Below are 21,311 nucleotides of genomic sequence, written 5' to 3'. Positions count from 1 at the left end.
GCTTCATCTTTCTCTTAGAGTTCGCATAAGAGAAAAAAGCCTCCGGATTCGACCTGACCTCCTGAACCAGTCTACTCTCTGTTTTTAAGGGTCATTTTCTATTGAGGCCTTAATCTTACCCTGAATCAAGTTCAAGTTGTTGTTTTTTTACACGGGCCAACGCTACTGGATTCAATGTTATGAAGTCTTTTTGCTAGTTTTCAACTTTTTTTAAAAAAAGTCTTCCTATATTTTGGAATTCTTGTCCGTGTCCTACCTTTTGGAACATATTCAGAGTTCCGAGTTCAAAGCTGTGCCTCATACATCTCTTTCATCTTGGTCTAATAAGATCCTGATTTTCAACTATGTGCAACGTGTAGCCCATAAATCAAGTCTCATTCAACAATGGGTAACAATGAGGGAAAACTGCAATTTTCATTTCAACGTTATAAAGGCGAATAGTCTTTGCTTGCAAAGACCTATTTCTCCTAATTTACAATATATTGTGAAAAGAAACTTTTCTGCACAGTGGCTCTGAAGTATGACATACTTCTTGGAAATAACTACCAGTCATGTTTCATATTATGCATTATAAGATATGTTAGTAAATGTCAAAAATAAGGCTACAAAAGCTTTTGTCTTTGAATCCCTAGTTTTGGTACTTTGAAATCTATTTTAAGCGCTTGTTTTTTTTGAAAAGTTCTTGCACATTCCCTTCCACTCCAATTATTGACAAAAGCATACTACACTTAGGTCTGGATTGTTGAAATGTGTCGAACAATAGAAAAGTATTCCATTTCTCAATCATCCTACACAAAAAATTGCAGCGAAATTTAGAATAACGACAAACAGATCAAATACATAAAGGAGGTTAATGATGCAACGGTTTTATTGAGCAATAATGGGTTTTCGCTTCTTTTCGGTGAATACAAGTAAAATGATTACACATGGGACTGCAGATCACGGCGTTCAATTCGATTGTGTCATCTTTTAGTAAAAGCTAAAAAGAAAACAGGCATATATGATCAAAACATAATCCTCACGCTGAAGGATTCTGATAGCTTTACATCCCATTGCATAGTAAATTTGAGAAAAGTAATGACATATACGATAAATGTGTTGCTGAAATATACTGAAACATACCTCTATAAATTGAGGTGCTAAATTGTAATAGTGACTAGTTTGATCATGGCAAAAAAATGCTCCAGGTTGTTGGCATTCAAGAAAGGCACAAATATATCAATGATACAAAATATGGCTAAAAATATGATTAATCTCTCCAAGTAAAGTTCATAAAGTAACGTAATGATCTTGTCGCAAAAATATCAATGCACACCACTAACCCTCAGTAAAGTGTGCTTAACCCTTATTTCTAACGTCAGACATCCCAATTGAAATGGAGAAGAGGGATGGTAGAGTTGTGGTGTCTGTCTAAGCTGTTTGAGCTGACCAGCATGCCACCTCATTCTCTTCGGTGAACTCGTCGTGTTAACTCGCTATAGAGTGTTTAATAAACTGCTCGTAACACGCCAAGAAAGCAATTTCTTTTCCGGTCATTATGTTACCTACGTCACTAAACTAAACATAAGACTGATAGAGTTAGCCAAAGATAACTGAAACGCATTATAGTTCTGTAAAGAGGAATCGGCCCAATCAGCCCTATATTTGGTGGAGGCTGAGTCAAAAAGCGCCCTCTGTAAGTTATGTTTCGTTTTGGGACATTGAAGCAGGAGAAGAAAACGTCATGGCCTGCTGTTTTTGTCAAGTCACTTGAACTTTTGGTCGCCCAATAGCTCTATTACAGTTCCAAGTCATTCATCCTTGAAAGAAACTTTTCATCTAACGTTGTAATTTTCATAAAGTGCCACATTTTCACTTATTTAAATAGATAAAAATACTCTGAAGCCTGAAAAAGCTATTTTGGGGCTACTATTAAGTTTCGTATTTCTACAAATGTTTCTTCCAAACCGTAGGAAAAACATCTATCTAATACTACGAGTTTCATTTTGGTTTGCTATTGCCTTCACTGTTTTGAAAAATAGACCAGTGACCTCCCAAAAATTGGCAATGACTCAGGACCCAATTGCGTAGCAAGACGTTTGACTTCAACCCATTGATTTAACTGCGGTCCATCTCAGAATAAATGCGACCCTCTATTGAAGTGCTTTCCAGGAGTTATCTATCCCTTCTGACTACCTAAGCTCTGTTATGTTTTAAGTAAACATATGCATATTGTAGGGTGCTTTCCCGACTCAAGTTCCCAATTACCCTAACAAGAAGTATGTTTCTCAAATCGTCCTTCTGTTTGCAAGCCTATGGTCAACCCCAAAACAAAGTGCCTACTGTACGAGATCGGAATAACGTATATGCACTGTAAAAAAGAATTTCTTACCTCCCAAATTTTCCACCACCAAACCTTCCCCTTCCAAATCCACCTCCAAGAAATCGCCGTCGACTAAATCTACCTCGTCTGAAGCCTCGTCTATAGCCTCGTCTGAAGCCTGGTCTGAAGCCTCCAAATCCGCCAAATCCAAATTGACGTTTCTCTCGGCCTAGATGGAAAAACATCGTTGAAAGCTTTATCGTGACGCTAATGTTTTTTCACACTTTGAACTTACTAAGAGACTTCTCTTCAGCCGTAGAACATTGTGCCCACAGAGTCAAGATCAGGGCAAGAATTAACGCAAACTGAAATCACGGAACTTATCACTTTTTAGCAGACGACCTCAGTCGGGAATGGTTACCTTGATAGCTCCTTTCATGGTGAAAATTGTATGTTGACTGCGAAAATCTGGAGCCTTTTTACGATCTTTTATTTAAACAACTACTCTTCTTGGCAAAAAAAAGAATGGTAAATACCTATGGTGAAACATGTTGAGAATGGAAAAAAGCGAACATACCTGCTTCTTGGAATTTTTTCGTTCTGAAGGATGGTTGGATAATAGCAACTGTAGACTTGTTATTGTGCGATCGGTTTTTCATAATCAGTTTATATATCTTCTGCTAAAATTACACACAATCATAAGTGGGCAAGGTCTTTAAATAAGTTGCCTTTTAAACTTAGGACGCAAATTGTCATAATTAAAAAAAGGATAAGAAACTTATTTTAGATTGATCAAACAAACATTTAAGAACATTTTGTTAGTCCTATTGAGTTTCTGAATTCCTACAAACACCAGTACACAAAGTTAAACTTTTAAAGGTAGTAGGATGGCGAAACCTGAATCTAATTCATTTCTTTTTGTCATTCAAAAACTTGGATTTAATAAATAAAAGATAACATTGTATTCGCCGCATTTGTCTCCAATTTTGGACGGTCCTTAAAAATGTGGCTGTATCGAAAATAAAGCGTGATAGGGACTATTCAACGTGGCACTCTGTTAGAAATACCTACAGTACAGAGCGTGCAGAATATATATGGAGATGTCTGAAACATGTCATATCTCAAAATCATTTAAAAGTTCAGAATGCTTTGATAAATATCTTTCTTGATTTTCTAATCCAGTTTACTCGACTTTCTTGACAACACCCAAAACCCCATTTATGGAGCAGGGAATTAAGTGGAAGAATTTTCTTGGCTAATTACACATTCACTGAATTTTTTAGGATAACATGGGTACTTTAAACGCGAGAGAGTGCCCAACTTTGCCTCTGCAATATCCACAGATGTAAGAAAACCGTAGCGCATTCACATTAATCGGATGAGATGCCAGGACATAACCAACCATAAAGTCTTGATGGGAAAAATATTGTCTATGAATTGCGTAGTCAGGAGCTACTTTTTTCACGGATTGGCCGGGTTGACATCAGTGCATAACAAGCACAAGTCTAATAGGCATTGAACTGGCGAGTCTGGAAAGTGACATTTAGTGGAACAGGTTTGGACGGGTTTAAATCTAAGAATTTATAGCCTTTGTTTTGAATCATCTCCACATTCATAGGCTTTGATAAGTGTTTTTTCGGTAGTATGTAACACAGCAAACAGAAGAAGGAATCAAGCTTTGGACGATCATTTAAACGGTCTAAAACGTTTGGCCCTATTCTAAGTTGGCAGCATTTCTTGAGCAATGGAAGCCAGTTTTCGTCGTCGAATTATGAAATTCAAACGATGACAAAAGTATTGAATTTGGAGAGTTAAAAAACTCCCATCCTGTGGAATTGAAAGGTCCATTTTCGACTGATGGCCATTTTGGATTGATTATGGTGAGTAAGAGATCAGTTTTTTATTATCTGAGATCAGAAAGATAGCTTATTGCGGTTTATTTGAATCTTAGGCTACTTCGACCGTTTTTAGAGAAGTTAGGTTTTTTTCCTCGACTTTCCGACTGTAAAATTAACCCAAACCTTAGCACTTAGACAAAAATTGAGGAACTCTCGTCCACGTTAACGTAATAGGATTTGTCTGAAGATCGTAACTTGTAAACAAACTAAATTTGAGAAAACTCATATCTTGTCTTGCCAAGTCTTTTTGACAACACAATGAGCTCTTAACATTTTTGATGCAGTGCGTTTCACGAGGATTTGGACCTCGATTAAAAAACGGTTGACTTATCGTGCTCTAGAAAGTATCCAGTCCTTTCAAGACTTTCAAGTGAGATGGAACTGGAACAAAATTGATTCATCACCTTTTTTTCCTCAATGCAAAATAGCTGCTTCTCCTGTGTCAAATTTTATTTCCCTAGTATCTGTCTCCGTCTAGCGCTTCTAATCAAATCCAGATTGCCCAAAAATGTGCTCGTACTTATCTCCCTAGGGGATCAGGGATCCATGACTCTTAGTTTACCCAGCTTACTTGCTCCATTTTGTTCCTCAGTTCCAACTTAACGTACGAAAATCGAGAAGAGCAACGGCAGTTTGACGCCCGAATTACCCACTTGGAAAAAGCGGCGAAGAATCTCAATGCTAAGCCAAATCGCTTTATCTATTGTACTTCTTTCACTGAGCAGGGCATCTAGAAAACTATCATAAAAGAGAGGTGACTTGTGGGGATCAAGTGGAAATTGAATACATTTGTAATTTTTTTAATTCAAACTAGAGCTAAAGCTAAGGACTAGATGTAATAATCAGAGGCGGAGAAAAAATTGTTTTGATAGATTTTTGCTCTTTTGGAAAAGATAGTAATGTTTTTACTCATTTGGAGTTTTATGTGATAATGCAGAGGTCTGTGGAAATGCATGGAAGATGCTACATTGCAGCTGATCCTAGCCAATACTTATTGTTATTTCCTTCAAGTCAGTCATAAACAAGAGGCCGCTGATTTTTTAACATATGCCAAAGGTGTCCATTTTAGATGAGATTATCAAGCAATGGTTGTCTGAAAAGAAAATTAGCAATATGGCAACTAAATCCTGCACAGTAAAAAGCAAGGGTTTTGTCAATTCATGAGCCGATAAGAAAAAAAATCGATCTTTTAATTAATAGTGCAGTATAAAAGGGGCCAAACATAATTGAACGAATATTCGCTATCTTTTCAATTTGTTCATATTCTAATATTTCTTCCACGACATGTCAAAGCTGTAAATTCTAGGCTAAGCTGTAAACTTAGTGGCATGTAATGTTCCCAGCTCGCCCATTGTTGATTGTGCAAGCTATTCTTAAATTGGAATCAATATTTGTTTTAGGTTCCAAGGGACCAGTGATGAGGACCATTGACTTAAAAGTAAACTATGTGAATTGCTAAATCATTACTTTAAAGTTAATTTGCTTAATCCTTGCTTCATAACCTTTGACCACAGCTTGTGCTTCCAGAGCTGAATTTATTTTTCTAGAAATGCATAAATGAGAGCTTTTGATGTTAATATATGCAAAATATAAAGTTAAATTTTGCAATTTAAGGAGGAAAATTGATATCATTTGGCGCCATTTTGAGATGAAAAAGAAGACATTTTGCCTAAGAGGACCAACTATTTTCTCCCCCTCTAATCATGATATATTCAAAGACATCTTAAGTCCATATAACAGGGAATTGGCATTTGCTTCAGAAGTGTTTTAGAGATTCGTTTCCATCTCATGTATTTGAACTCATCTCTGACAAGGGTAAATTGTTGCTCAACAGACGTTAGTACCAATATTGTCGTGAACGAAGGATTATGTCAAATTGCAACTTGTTTATTGATAGCTCATAAATAAGTTGCCACCCTATATTTTTTCCTTTGGATTTATAACCAACTTATATGTAAACTATGCGGAGCTCATGAAGGAGAAAATTGTGGTTGATTCCATCACTATCTTTGGAGTATTGGTGGTCAGGCACCTTTGTTCGGCTCCCGGCCAAATGCCATCAACAACAGGAGCTGACATAAGATCTGTTCAATCTGGCCCATCCTCTTCTCCGCAATAACTAAGAATTTCATCACTTACCTTTACCTAACTGTGTCTGCACTGTCTGCTCTCACCCTTTTCACTTTTTTCATGTGCACTAAACCAATTCTAGTCAAATTCACTGTGACATCACTTTCTAGTCAACTATTTCATTGCTTTTACCATCTTTGACATTTTTCTTCTTATACACTTTACAGCCTGTATAATGTTTATACACCATCTTCCCTTTATATTTTTACGCTATGACATTACTAAGAGTCGCAATAAAGGTATTATTATCATTAAAAAAAAACACATTTTTTCTAAAGTTATGGTTCTCTCTTACAACTAGAACTTTAGAGCTCATGATTGCTTTCGAAACCCTGGAATTCTTCTAAAAGCGTGTCCTTGCCCTCTGAACATGAATTAATGACAATTGTACGGCTCTTTTTGTTGCTTACTGCGCCCAGTTCGTTCTGAAAATGATGTATTTTGTGTATCAAAAGGATATGAGACTACATTTGTGAAGACTTTTTACCCCAGGTCTGGAGATATTTATGGGAGAATGCAGCCCATTTGTCGTGTTACTCACTTGACATTGATTCCCAACGAGTATCAAGAATGTGGAATGTCGTTTCTTTTTGATGCCCATCACGAGATCGTCGGCCATCAAAATCGAATATTTGTGGAGCATTCAATGAACAAGAGAATCTGCTCAAAGTCAAGAAGATTATCGAGCTTTACAATCGAAATCCAGTGTCATAACATTAATTAGAACCCATTCATAAGAATTTAATCGCCCTCTAAAAGAGAACAGTCGAACCTCATTTTGAAATTAAAATCCCGAGTGTTGGATAGAGTGAAATATTGTGTAATGTCAATATTACCAGGAGAAAAAAACGTTCTTAGACTTGTTTTTGCGCGACTAAGCAAGCTTATAACAAGGTAAATCGACCAGAAACCTGCAAACCTGAAAATAATCCGTCACTCAATCTTCATCCCAGAGCAAACCAGTCCCCGTGTACTTTGGCAGATGTATCTCGTATCTCATCATCGGATGATCTATGCGTTAGACAAAAGTATTTTCCCCTACGATTATGATCAACTGGATCCGCTTCGTACCTGGGCCCATTCATCTGTCTCGCATTGATGCTATGGATGAGATTCTGTTTGTGGACATTGAAGGCCATTCGAACTGAGAGTGATCAAGGCTGCTTTTGTGACCGTCCCCTGCAGGTGAGCTGATGAGCACTCATATGAGCTCGTACATATGTGGACACACACACAGACCCGCCTTCTTGCACTTGCTTATCAAAATTCGCTCCACTGTTTCCCAAGGTGGAGTGGGACAGATTCATGAGCCATGGACGAGGTCAGGGCTAGATTGGATTATTGTCTGGAGAGCGGATAAGGCGACTGCGGAGGAAGGGGGCAATCTAGCGCCGGATTGACATCTATGGGAGTTTTTGTTGCCTTCCTGGTAAGCAGCAGGATTGACCTGGGCCAACAAAACACGAGAGAAGGAACACACACCGATTTGGTTCCACGAGGAGAGACACAATATAACAGAGTTGAATTATGAATACCGGATAGGGTTGGGATCAAAACATGTGTTAGATTTTGGCACACAACGGTTGGGTAGATGTGAGGCTGAATAGGAAATAGAAGTACAGGTTTGAACTGATTTCATCCCAATAAAAGGGAGATGATTGTAGCCCATTTGACTAATGCGTGACCGAGTTGACCTTGGGTTCATGAGTTCGATCCCAGGTCTCCACACCCACCCAAACCCTGCTTCTCTAGAGGATATTTGCCTCAAATGGCAAACCTTGATTCCAGAATGGGCCCCAAATCGCCATGTGCGAACAAAATTGAATTGACATTAATGTACCACTGATATATATCGAATGAGACATGCTTCTCGGAATAAATACAGTCTAATACCGGTACTACACCACAGATATGAAAGACATCGGAGTTGAATTTTGAGTAATACTGTAATCTATGAGGGCTAAGATTAAAGGATATTGAGGCTGATTGGCTCTTTGGTTAGAGATTGAATTACAGTTCCAGGTGATTTGTTCAACTAACAATGTACTTTTTTTTTTAAAAGCCGCATTTTTATCAATTAACATACACAAAGAAAACTTTAAAGCACGAAAAGCAAATTTGGACTTACTTTTGCTATTTGAAAGTTTCTTACTTTTGCAAATAAGGAAGAGCGGTTTTTTTTATTCTGATGATTTGCATTTTGTTAATATTACATTCACTATTTTAAAAATTAGGCTAAATATGGCGATGAGTCCTCAGACAACTTAAATCATTCAATAAATGTATGGTCCAATAACAAGTGGAAATGGGTTAGAAACTAACTGGCAAATTGGATGCAAAGGGAATAAAGATTGTTTTCTGAAGTTTGAAAGGAAAGGCGTCCTTGAAAATTATCAAAGGAACTTTTAGATGGAGAACCTGGACATGAAACTGCTCATTGGATATGGGAATTTGTAAATGTTAATATGATGATTGGTTTGCCAACTGGGTGAGTCCCATTCTCCTGACCCTTCTTAACGCCCAAAATAATAAAGAGAAGAATCCAAAGAAAAAGAAACGACATTATGATGAGTTTAGCCATTAAAAAAAAATTTGAAAAGTAACATGTGTTAAAAAAGAGTAAAAGTAACATGTGTTAAAAAAGAGTAAAAGTAAATAGCATACAGATTAATAACAAAAATACATTGAATCGGTTTTTTTAAATTAAAGGAGATCATGCCGATTTCAAACCCAAACTTTTCAGTGCTTTGACCAATCCCATTGTTCAACTTTGTGCACAGTGTCTCCATTGTTCTTGGCCAGAACAAAGTGAAGGGAATCGAGGGTCTCAAGAGCGTTTCCTCAAAAAAGTTGACATCAGTTGTGGTTAACCATCCAATTGAACTTGACTCTTGGGTCAACAGAGTTGAGAAATTGAACATTGTCCGTGACACCTCTTGGTCAATTCACAAGTCAGCAAGTCAAGTTCCGTGCTAAATAGGGTAAGTAGCTCACCGGAAACTCAGTAAACGAGGCTAATTACCGTATATTTGGCTTGACACTTGCTAGCCCTCGTTCGATCTCACCCGGACTCTATTCCCCCTATGTTCACTCCTCACTCCCAAGGGTGATGGACAGAATGCAATGCATTCGGAGAAAGAATTTACCTTCACATCATCAAGAGTCACTTACGTTGCATCACAAAATATAGTGGGGTAATAAACTGCCTTTTCCAATTTACTGAAAGATCTGTATCCTTGAGCGTAGCTTCAACGTTTCACTTGGATTTCAAAAGATCGCCCTTGAACCCGTGTCAAATTATTTTGCCATGAGGTCTTTAAAATGCCTTCCAGCCGTTTTACTAAATTATGTGAAACATTTCCGAATGGCTTGGGAAATTTGCAAAGCATGAACGAATCCTGAGTGAGGTCACCTGACACCTTGAGCCTTTGCAAAGACTCTCTCAATGGAACAAGATCATATGAGCAATGAGCTGATGGATTGGCAGCTCAGGTAGACCTAAACCTTCAGGACTCTGTACCACAGTACATTGCCAGAAAGTCCATAAACATTCTTGTCCAGATTTGCAATGGAATGTTCCAAGGGGGCAAAATTTTATCTTGTTAACGAGACGAACCGAAAATGTCGAGCGATCAGCTCACACCACTCAATGGTTTTGCGCCTGAAAAGGGGGATGAAGCGCTTTACTCATGGATTGCACACCTATGTAGCGCTTTAAGAGTCTGAGTGGGTGCTGGGTGCATGGAGAAGCAAAAAGGCGTAACGATGATCAAAAGATGCCCTACACATATTTCAAGACTTGGGATTTGCACGAAAAACTAATTGAGAATGAGGTGCCGTCAAGCAAATATTTGCGCTTCTTGTTCCCCCCTTGGCCACGTGATTTTGAATTGCTCGAGCGTACATACAAAGTGACGTTTCTTCTAAATGACACTCAACATGTGCCTCGTGTCATCCGGAGGTCTTGATATCCTATTTTGACAACGTGTTAGCCCATTCCGTTATGCATGAAGAGAAACCATGACAAAAACAGTTGGGAACAAAGCGCTGACTACTTTGTACTGTACTGCGATAAACGACTGGAATACGGGGCTAGACATTAAAAACCCAAGGTGCCAATTAAGAATGTCATTCATATCTGATTTCTTTTCTTTGTATTCTCTTAGGGTGCTGGAATACGAGCTTTCACCATGAATCGAATGTCCCAATTGCGAGGTGGAACCTCGGGGAAGGGCAAGATCACGCTGTTCACCCATGAGGATTTCGAAGGAGCCTCTTTGGAGATCGAGGACAGCAACATGCAGATTCAAAAGCTCTGGCCGCATGACCGCATCCGATCCGTGATTGTCCAAGGCAACCCGTGGGTCTTATACGAGGAACCGGGCTTCTGGGTAAGCTATAGATAGCATGGACCACTGGAATTTACTTGCATTTCCAACCGAGCCATTCGGAGTCCAGTGTAAAAATAAAACAAGAAATTTGGATCTTCAACCGCTTGCAAAAGTTATATAATCAAAAGCATATTTAGCTCGCCCGGTGTACGAATACTAAAGAGTTATTACAGTTCAGGAGATACCAAATACCGATATTAACGTCCGTTGAGAATCAATTTCTGTAGTTGTTCGTCCTTGAAATTTTAAAATATGAATGTTAATTTTTTTAAGATATGAATGTTATTTTTTTTTTTATATGAATTTTAATTTTTTAAAAGATGAATTCCTCATTTTTATCACCGAGTCAATTTCATTTATGGTTAGGCAAAGAGCAAAAGCAAAAATCCTCATGAGTTACGACTTCTAATTGGCTTGAAAGTGGCCAAAGATTCATGTTACAGACAAATGTACAATAGGTCTCTTGGGGATGATGAGGTTAGTCCTTGAAGAACGCTCCCAAAGCTGTGGTGTCAAAAGATCATTTTCAGCACTAATGACAGTTTCAAATTCTCATAGGCCTTGTCAAGGTCTAATGATAAACCTCGTTCATTTGTTTTCAGGGTGTCCCTGCGTTCTTTGAAGAAGGCCGCTACAAAGTGATCGAGTTCATGTGCGACTTGAAGAAGAGCGGATCCGCCAAGCAGCTTTTGGATGATTTGGGATCCCCGGAAATCAGTCTGTTCAGTCCGAGTCGCTTCTCGGGTAAGTGCCTTCATTGACAAACACGGCCTCGCCATCCGGCTCAGACCTTGAGATGTAACCTCATTTAATGTTTGCTTGCTCGGGCTCTGTTTCTCGCCCTCCCAAGGGAGGCGATCTTTTCATTGTCGTGATAAGACAGATGCGTTATGCCTGAGTGCGAGAAAAAAGACACTAATTTCATTTCGATCCCAGCCGTCTTAGTTGTTTGGCTGGAAATCTATTCCTCCAGATCTTTTGTCGGGAGGTCAAAATTGCCTGCATGGCTTTGCACGCAAATCCTAGGGATCAAGAGTGGAACATTTTTGTCTTTGTTTTTCTCGACACGTGAAAACAAGAAATCGGCTAGATTTTTGAAGGAATCAAACTTTGGAATGCGAGGTATTTCCCAATAAAGTCATGACTATTGTGGAATTCACGAGTGTGGACGTGGATTAAAGTCATTCGAAGTGGAACATGAAGCACCCAAGAGTACATAGCATTGAACACGTTAATAGCGCTTCGAGATTTGTCATTTCTGTCCCACTTCAAGAAAAGCAAAAATGACAAAAGTATTTGCACCTTAGTGTTCCATGCGTTCCTGACATTTTGTGACAAGTTCAATTGAAGAAACCTCGAACGTATTAAACAGATCGTTAGAACGACCTTCAAGGCTTTGACGAGGATAAACACCGACACACACATCTGAGCTTGTAATGAGAAATTGGGGGTCTCAAGGGAGCACACAGGGGCGTCCTCGGCTTTTGAAAAAGATCCCGCTTTTTCCTGCTCCCAAGTCTTCTCAAGGAAAGGCCAGATTTCCGCTTTAAGAAGATGCGACAGATAGCATCCTGAGGCCACAAATCAATCATGTGAGCTTCAGAATGCACCTCATATGAATGCACCGTCCAATCGAAGCAAATTTTGAACATGCTCCAAATTTGATCCACGTGGTCCCAAGGGAGATCTTCAAAAAAGGTGTGTACTTTCTCTCTTGGGAGAGAAATCAACACCCTTTGTTGGTCTCAAATATGCCTTTCTTTCAAATACGTTTCATTCGTCCATCATCGTGTTCCACTATCAAAACATGATCCACGATATCAAGCACTCGTGGAACTGGCCTTGTTCCAAGATTTCCATTATTTTGATATGATCATACGCAAAAGCAGACTTGCTAGGACTATTGAGAACACACGATCCCCATTGTCAAATGCCTATGTTGCCAGATTTTTCTGTGCCAAACTTGGACCTTCATTTGGCACACAAACATACTTTGTCTCAAGCCCAGCTTTGGCTTCCGTTCACGTGGCAAGAATGCGGCTGTGAACCTGAATTGATTTAGATTTCCATAAATGTCAATTAACTGCTCGCGTTGAGATCGTTCAGGTAACGAGGCCATATTTCAGACGAATTGACATCAAGGCCAGTCGGTCCCCCTGCCCCATCCAAGATTTATCGTCAGGCCTCACCGACTTTTATGATGACTAGCCAATCCAATATACTGTTATATTTTCTATTCCACCCACACAGGCACCTATGAGTGGGAGAAAATCGAGGACCCCACCACAATGAAGTGGGTGTCCGTGGGCAAGGCCGGGATTTGGGGCGTAAGAGCCAAGGACGACTCGTTGTGGGTGCGAACCGCAGATGGAAAGCCCGGCGGAAAAACCGAGGCCGATTCGGATCAAGGCTCGGTCTGGATGAAGATGCAGGTAGTTGCAAGTGCTTCACTTTTTTGTGAGAATATTTCTTTGTGGACCTCCTTACCCCACTGGGAATGGAATTCCTAGCAGTTCAGGATGAAAAATCCACCACAGAATTAGAATTGATGAATTTAGGGTTGATGAGAAATTTGGATAAAAAATTGTCTTACTTTGGCTTAAAAACTGCTTCCGGATATTCATTAGAGACAAGTTCGTGTTAGGACTGTAAACGAGTCCGAAAAATGACTCGAGGCTCACAAGTCTTTTGACCGGTGTCGAATTTTCTGTACCAAAAAGGGTTTGAATTTTTTTTCGCAAATCGTATAACTGGAACTGATATTTAGGCCTACCCATTTTTTAATACACGTTTTTGTATCTATGTTCACCTTTGTAGTTGACTTATGGAAAGTTGGTAATGGTAGTATAAAAGTTGAGCGGTTGTGGAGAAGACGTACTGAAACAGGTTGGAAAAAAACCGAAATTTGGGCACTTTTTGAACATTTGATCCTTTGGTCATATTACATCAAGGAAGCAAAAATTGAAAGTGGTATTATTGATGAACAGGGCAATCAAACACACTAACCTGTTTATAGATTAGTACCTTTGAAAGTGACGTATGTCGAGCGGTAATCACTGGACAAATAAATCATTCTAAGATTTTAGAATTATGCGTCTAAACGCCCGAAGTAAAAGTAATTTTGTATGGCCTGAGATACTTCAAAATGTTTTAAAAGTATATTTCAAGCTTTCTTGTATTAAACATGAGTTTTAACAAAAAACAGACTTGCTCTTTTTGGTCTTCTGATTTTAAAAAGTGCCTTGTCAAAGTCTCACTGACTAAAGAAAAACATTTCACCAACAATGTGATGATGACAATTTCGGGTCTCTTTTATGGTAAATTTAAGAAGTGAAGTAAAAATCGGATATAAGAGTAGGATTATGAATCCCCAAATCAAATTATATGGTAAAGTATAGTAAATTAGCATCGGAAATAAGAGCACAAAATTTTGGGCCACATCGGATATAAGAGCAGAATTGAAGGCGGCAAAATATTTTTTTCTTATTTCCCGCGCTCCACAATGAAGTTTTCGATGGAAACTGGTTAAGCCATTTNTCGGATATAAGAGCAGAATTGAAGGCGGCAAAATATTTTTTTCTTATTTCCCGCGCTCCACAATGAAGTTTTCGATGGAAACTGGTTAAGCCATTTTATAAAAGCAAGTTTTCAGCCGCTTTCTCATAAAAGAAAACAGTTATTCATAATGGCTTCTGCCAAGAGAACCACGGCCCCACGGCTGCTCTTATATCCGATTTTTACTGTACCATATTGTTGAAAATATAATTCATCATTCAAAAAAAACCTCATGGAGGGACCTTGTCCCGACAAAAATCCGGAATCTGAATTAAGGAAATGATATTGTGGCAAGCATGTCTTCCAATTTGATCTAGAAATACGCAATAAATTGATTCTAAGTGTTGGGCAAAACAATGATGACTCATCAAAACTTGAATCATTTGGAAATGACTCGCCAAGATTCGAGTCTTACGAGCCATTCCAATGAATTTACAACATAGCCCTGATATAGATATAAGTGGACTGATTTTGATTTAGGTAAATAAAACTAACTCGAACCTTTGACTCGTCAATTCTTTGAGCCACTTTTTTTGCTGGCTTACACCTCATATTCTATTTTTTTCTGAATGTCTTGGCTGCTCCCAATTTTGAAATGCTCTTAATCCACGTGCCCAAATAGTACGTCAAAATTGAGTTGTTAATTCGCACAATCCGACTTCAAAAAAGGTAGCATTTTTCACTAGACATTTCACATTTTTTCGAAGGAAAGTGCTTCTTGACAAAAACATATCAGTGGGGAACATAAACGAACTTGATCTTTTTGCTGATAGACCGTTTCGAAGGTTGCAAAAATGAATGTAAGGCAAAGAGTCTCCCAAAATGTTGTTTCAGCCAATTGTTTATGCATTTAGTGACGAAAATGCTGTAATTGATGATGCTCATTACTCTTCAAGACAGCCTTGCAATGCTACATTTCCTTATGACTGTTTCTACTTGTGAAATAAAACAAGCCATTTTCTACGCCTTGACATTCTTTACAGGGATGAATTCAAGGTCTCAAGTACTCTACTAATTGTATTCGACAAAAGACTCATAGTCTCAAGAATAAAGGAGAGAACAATAACATTTAAATGTGCAGGGAGTGTGCAGGTTTTCAAGTGTCAAAATGGGCTTGAAAGCTAAAAAATTGAAATTATTATCTGTACTTTGTTAATTTCGAATGTCTAGGATCTGTTCTAACGTACGATGAAACTATTAGTGACCATGTTTTGTCTACATTGCGTCATTTTGATCTCTTGATTTTGTTGGGGAAAACCTTTCACACAGATTTGGGGTTTTATGATGCTTAAGGGCTCAAAAACGGTCAAAACGACCCACACGAATCTTATCCATAGTTCAGCCAAAATTTCCCAACGCTACAACAATTCAAGATGATATTTTCGCAAATATACTTTTAAACAAATGTCAATCACAATTTTAGAGTAACTGACTGTTGCAATGATTATTTTAGTGCAATATCCTCATAATGGAGGGTTGAATGAGCTGTGGCCTTCAATTCTTAACTATGTGTTATATTAGAAAATGCCAAACAAAACAAACTTGTTTCCATTGTTGGTCTTCTGATTTCAATGAGTGCCCCTATTTACGATTATCATTCTCTTCTTAGCAAGTTTAAATCCATCCCCAGCGTGACCCTTTTGACGGAGCGCTTTGGACTAGGCTATCCCTTTTTAATGTGATGGGGTTACATATCATTATGAATTATGTATTCCATTGTTTTTCCTCCAGGGTTCGGCAAAACAGATATCAGTTGGAACCACTAGCGTATGGGGTGTGAAGGCTGATGGCGTGGTCAACGCCAGAATTGGAATTGGTGCTGACTCACCCTGTGGCAAGGAATGGGCTACCGTCGATGGAGAACCAATGAAACATGTAAGAATCTCACTGCTTTACGTGTAATAACAAAGTAAAGCGACATGAAGCTAGTTCGAATGGTTTTAGGTGTCTGTCAGCAGTGAAGGTCACGTGTGGGCCATTGACGAGAAGGACAAGATTTGGTACCGCAAGGGGGCCAATAACCAGTTCGCCCTTGGAACCGGTTGGAAGATGGTGTCTGGTAACCTCAAGCAGATCTCGGTGGGGAAATGCGGTGTCTGGGGTGTGAACTCGGATTACCAGGTCTGGTTCCGATTGAACACTTATGGCGACCCTGAGACGGACGGAACTGGTTGGATGAGGATTGATGGCCGGTTTCAACAGGTATTCAGTATGTTTGCGATGATGTCATGGTCTCCCCTTGTTGGCTTATTGTTTTCTTCAATTTCGGCCATTTTAAAAGAAATAATGATTTTGGATATGAAAACACATACTATTAGGAATTTCTAATCATTTGAAACATTTGGAACCAATTCTTAACATCTAAGCAGATTCTTTGACTGTATTCAATTATTAGTGGGACGAGAAATTGGTTATTCCTTGATATTTTTTTTTTTTGGACGGGCTACAAAATTGTTGACGAAAAAATTGATTAATTCAGGGTGCCCACTTCTCGCACATTTAAAGTATATCGTTAAAATAGTATCGATATAAATATAATGAAGTGCGAGCAACGAGCACAATGAGGTGTTATGATTCACACCTTCATTCAGTTGAGCATTCGATTAAACACCAGAACCCAAATTTCGAATAAACTACTGAAACCTTTTCAAATCGATGTACTCTTCTTCAATTCTAGATTTACTCCGGACCTGAGGGCGTGATTGCCCTGGCTGCGAATCGCGATATGTATTACCGTGCCAATGTTGGGGAGAAAGACGGCAAATCCATGACTTCCTTCAATGAAGGAACTCATTGGATCCGCATTGAACAAGACAAGGAGTCCAAAATCATCTTCAAGCAGTTTGAGTTCGCCAAGAACTCGCTGTGGGCCGTGGACAAGGACAACAACGTTTACTACAAGGACAGAATCTTCGACGATTTGGAATGTAAGTGCCATTCAATGGTATCTATCGTACATAGGTGCATCATATCTTTGGGGCCAAACTTGTCTATCTAATCGGCTTCGCAAATAGACATCGATAAATAAGAGCAAAACTTTAAAAAATATCATTAAATCCCAACTGGAACGCAGCCTTGAAGTTTAATTCATTCAAGAAGGAATGAGTGTTTCAGAATTAGAGACAAAAATCGTTCAAAGTTACAATGATCAGTTTTCGCATATGACAATGGAATATATGTTTCTGATTATAGCTAACTACGCAGTTCGCGTGTTTGGTGATGAACCGGATTTCTCTATGTACAATTTTGCCGAGAAGGGTACAACCGCCAAAGTCTCCAGTGGTGGATGGGCTCTTTATTCGGAACCCAATTACAAGGGCAAGATTTCCTACCTATTTCCCAGTAAGTGCACTCGCTCTTTTGCTCATCATCTCACCATGCTTCACCCTTTTGTTCCTTTTAAATTTACAGATGATAGCGTGGGGAATGATCCACCCTCTAAAGTAAACCCAATGAAAGCCTGGTTTGCACAGATCGGGTCCGCCCGACCAATCCGTGGCCAGAACTATAGAACTCCGATGATGAGAATCAACCTTGATTGGGCCAAAAAAGAAGTTTCGTCCTCAGAGTGAGTCAAGATGAAGTTGTGTAACGGGCGTAAAGTCAAGGATACACTTGGTTATTTTTTTTTTTTACCGCAGGGAGATCCTCTTCTCAGAGGATGTTACCAATGAGAGTGATGACTACTTGGATGCTCCGTGGTTGCCTACCTTTGATCTGGAGACGTCTGTTACTCACCAGTAATACCTAATATTGACTTCTAGTCTTCTCGTCATCTCCTCTAAGCTTACTTATTCTATTGCTAGATTTGAAGTTTACCTGATGCAATACCTATCTGGAGGTTCCGTGATTCGAGGGTGTGAGTTTACGGTGAATAACACGGAACCTGTCGAGTTTGAGATTGGTGCAAACGGGCCCAATCTGTTTACTGGTAGGTCCTCCATTTTTTTCTCAGCGATCACTTCTTACTGCTGTAATTTGAGACGCAAAACCAACATTTGCTGCCTTTCAGGGGAGGACTTCCATCAGCAACTAGATACAACATTTGTGTTCAAAGACGAGACCAAGAGCACAACCCAAGCCAAGAAGACACGGATCCTCAAGCTCCCGCCCCTTGTGCCCCCCAAATGCACATTCAGGGTAATTTCATTATCATAGCATTGCCCTGTGGCTACTTGATGTAATGTAATCTCGATTTTCGTTTTTCCAGGCCAAAATTGTAATGTATCGTGCAAAGGTTAAGGTTCCTTTCCAAGCTGAATTCAAAGTGGGATTTTCGCCCAAGTTTGAAGAGGGAGGTGAAAGTTGGTGAGTTATTTCAAGGTTTTCACTATTTTAGATACAGATACAACTTTTACTAATTACGTACCTAAGTGTGAATGTGCCAGTTTCAACGCGTACTTTTTACCGCTAGAGGGCAAAAGTAGACGTCAGCCGAAACAAAGAAATGTTCACAAATGGCCCGCTGCGCCATCTAGCTCTTTCAAAGATCCCTCGTTCTTCATACGTTACGTCATAAAGCATTAATCTATTTTGTTCTTAGGTCAATGAAACACGTTCATAGCAATCATGAAATGAGAAAGGGATGTTCTTTTCAATATTTGTGTATAAGCTAGGTTCTATTTAAATAATGAGTAACTGAAGGTAGACAGCAATTAATATTTCACACTCCAATGCCCACCTATGATTGAACTTGACCCGGTCTTTTTGTCTTCTCCAGGCATGAGAATGGCATGTACGAAGGATTGGACGAGAGCAACGTCAAGATCGACCTTCAGTGCATACGAATGGCCAACACCCGCAAGGTGTCCAAAATGATCAACGGACTCGGCGACGACATGTAAATGCGCCCACGTCCCACACCCCCACCGGAGACAACGAACACGCCTACCAGCCTCTCGAATTGGACGCCACTGTACATACTACACACATACATACATGCTACGAGTATATTGTACGATCTTGATTTGGTTCAATCAAAATTGAGCGGGACACAAGTATTTGCCATCGTACAAGAAGTCTAGTTACTACTACTCCGTCATTTAAAATAAACAAATACTCTACATCCAAATTGGCATTAAAGTTGAAATGAAAACGCCAGAAAGTGTGCACGTATCTATCACTACCTTGCCATCATTTGTCAGACTCTGTGTCTCGGTTCGTGGCATAAATCGAACATAGGAAATCAATTAAAGTGTTAGACAAAAGCCACACCGCTAAAGTAAAGGTAGATAGAGTTTGGACACATGAAAAAAAAATCGGCCAACAGTAAATGAATTAGTAGTGCACTTCCTGAAGTACAAAGAGACGTGCAACAACCAGGTAAATCACGCACACACGAATATATATGGATGTATTTAGCCAGACCGTTCAGTCAACAGTTCATTTTGCCTCTGAGGAGACAGTTACAGTGAAACAACTCATTTACCGCTTTGCACATTTTCGCAACAAAGCAGATCTTGCACATAGATGAATCGAATCGCCTTCCCTTTGCATGGTGGTTGTAAATCACATTATTAACATTTCGCCAATAGGTGGCGCCCAAAGAGGCGTAAACGTGGGAAAAATGGCGCATAGCTCATTTGATTATGCATCTAAAATGATACTTTGTCCAGTGTACCATACACTATGGGGACGTTTAGGCAAGCTCTGGCAGGTTCGTTTGTTTGCTGGTACCAGAGTCAGTGATGCAAGTTTGGGGCTTCAAACACGTTTTTGAGAAGCTGACCCTTCGTTCACATTGCTATATGAGGAAAGGTCACCTTCCTTAAAACCAGTTTGAAACGCCAATTTTGCATCACTGGCATTGGCAGGCAAGTTTGTTTGCTGGTACCAGTCCTTGCCTAAATGTCCGAATATCAATTGATTTTGAGTGGAATAAAGCCTGGTTATGATCTAATGCCGTTTTAGAGTAGGTATTAATTGTATGAATTATGTTCAAGGGTCACTTTTGATTGACACAGAGGTTATGGTGCGTCTACACGAGAAACATTCTGTCACAAAGTTTGCCTAACAATTTCGGAAATATTTAGTATTTGACAAACAATTCATCTCTGAGCCGTCTACACGTGAAACTACCCGATCAAAACGGTTTGACAAATATTTTGATGTAGATTTCTAATCAGATGAACTTGCAAGTGATCAATTTGCTGTCGTCCAAAAAACAAACTTGAAACATGTTCAAATCGAGAAATGTTTGTGAAATACTTGTGAAATGGCAAACAATGTTTGTCAAATGGCTAATCATTTGCCGAATTATTTGTCGTGTAGACGCACCATTAGATTTGGCTAGTTGCATATGAGAGTGAGCTTTCTTGACCTAGCCTCCAACAAATATAGAGCCGATTGGCACCTTTTCTTTAATGATTTCCATTGTGATTGAGCTGTGTTTGCAAACACTCTTTAAAATCGAACTTTGAATGTGCGGTCCTGGTCCCTTTTAAGTTTGGGTACCCTGCCAGAACTGACGAGTTCTAAGGACCTTAAAGGTATTAAGTCAGTAGTAATTTCCAAGCCTGTCCAAAAAAGCAAACAAAATGGCAAAAAGCCATTGAAAAATTAAGCAGTAAGGGCTAAAAGAGCAAGTGTTTTTTTTTAACCGAATCAGAAGCAAAATCATGATAGAGACAAAAATGCAAAAGAAAAGCAACTGTAAAGAGGCGACGTGATTTCTTCACAATCACTCTATTCTAAAAAATCATGATTATTTGTAGCAGTATTCCTCACTTACAGCGTGCATGGAGCTTGAGACAAAGAGGCAAAGTGCTTTAGGTTACTTATGCAGCCTTTAAATTTACGTCTTGAACAAAAATAGTTTGGTGAATTTTGAATTGCTTTTCCAAAGTGCACATAAAATGTGTTTGTGCATTTGGACTGCTTTTGACCAAACACCGATTTTTTTTTCTTTGAAAGCTGAGGAGATTTAGTTGTGCAAAAAAACAAAATAGTCAACCAATTCAGAAAAAAAGATCAAACGGATCATCAGCTAAGTATGTGCGACTTGATTGATCAAGACGACTTAAGAAACAAACATGA

The 21,311-nt window shown here is 39.1% G+C and overlaps 2 protein-coding genes across 3 annotated transcripts in view; one reads left to right on the top strand and one right to left on the bottom strand.

Moving 5' to 3' along the window:
- The window catches only part of LOC131891873 (acanthoscurrin-1-like), a 6,858-nt gene extending 3,964 nt beyond the window's left edge, over positions 1–2,894 (bottom strand). Inside the window, exons 1-4 of one of the 2 annotated variants that reach the window (XR_009374484.1) lie at positions 2,880–2,894; positions 2,724–2,808; positions 2,598–2,667; positions 2,372–2,531 (exon numbers count right to left, since the gene is read on the bottom strand). The gene's annotated coding sequence lies outside the window, so the exon portion shown is untranslated. Of the gene's footprint in view, positions 1–2,371; positions 2,532–2,597; positions 2,668–2,723; positions 2,820–2,879 lie in introns of those variants that run through there. The other variant, XM_059241550.1, reaches the window with a different exon arrangement.
- A 6,262-nt stretch (positions 2,895–9,156) lies between these two features.
- On the top strand, positions 9,157–19,369 carry LOC131891816 (uncharacterized). Its single transcript, XM_059241486.1, has 14 exons — positions 9,157–9,311; positions 10,497–10,721; positions 11,324–11,465; positions 12,972–13,153; positions 16,008–16,151; positions 16,221–16,478; positions 16,954–17,203; positions 17,469–17,618; positions 17,688–17,844; positions 17,918–18,016; positions 18,083–18,207; positions 18,289–18,416; positions 18,487–18,584; positions 18,997–19,369. Exons 2-14 carry the CDS (start codon positions 10,521–10,523, stop codon positions 19,118–19,120), a joined length of 2,058 nt encoding a protein of 685 aa, XP_059097469.1. The 5' UTR covers positions 9,157–9,311; positions 10,497–10,520; the 3' UTR covers positions 19,121–19,369.
- The last annotated feature ends 1,942 nt before the right edge of the window (positions 19,370–21,311 follow it).

The sequence above is a fragment of the Tigriopus californicus genome, chromosome 12 (assembly GCF_007210705.1).
Source record: "Tigriopus californicus strain San Diego chromosome 12, Tcal_SD_v2.1, whole genome shotgun sequence".
NCBI lineage: Eukaryota > Metazoa > Arthropoda > Copepoda > Harpacticoida > Harpacticidae > Tigriopus > Tigriopus californicus.
Note: the sequence above shows the minus strand (reverse complement) of the source record. Positions and strands in the feature narration are given on the sequence as shown.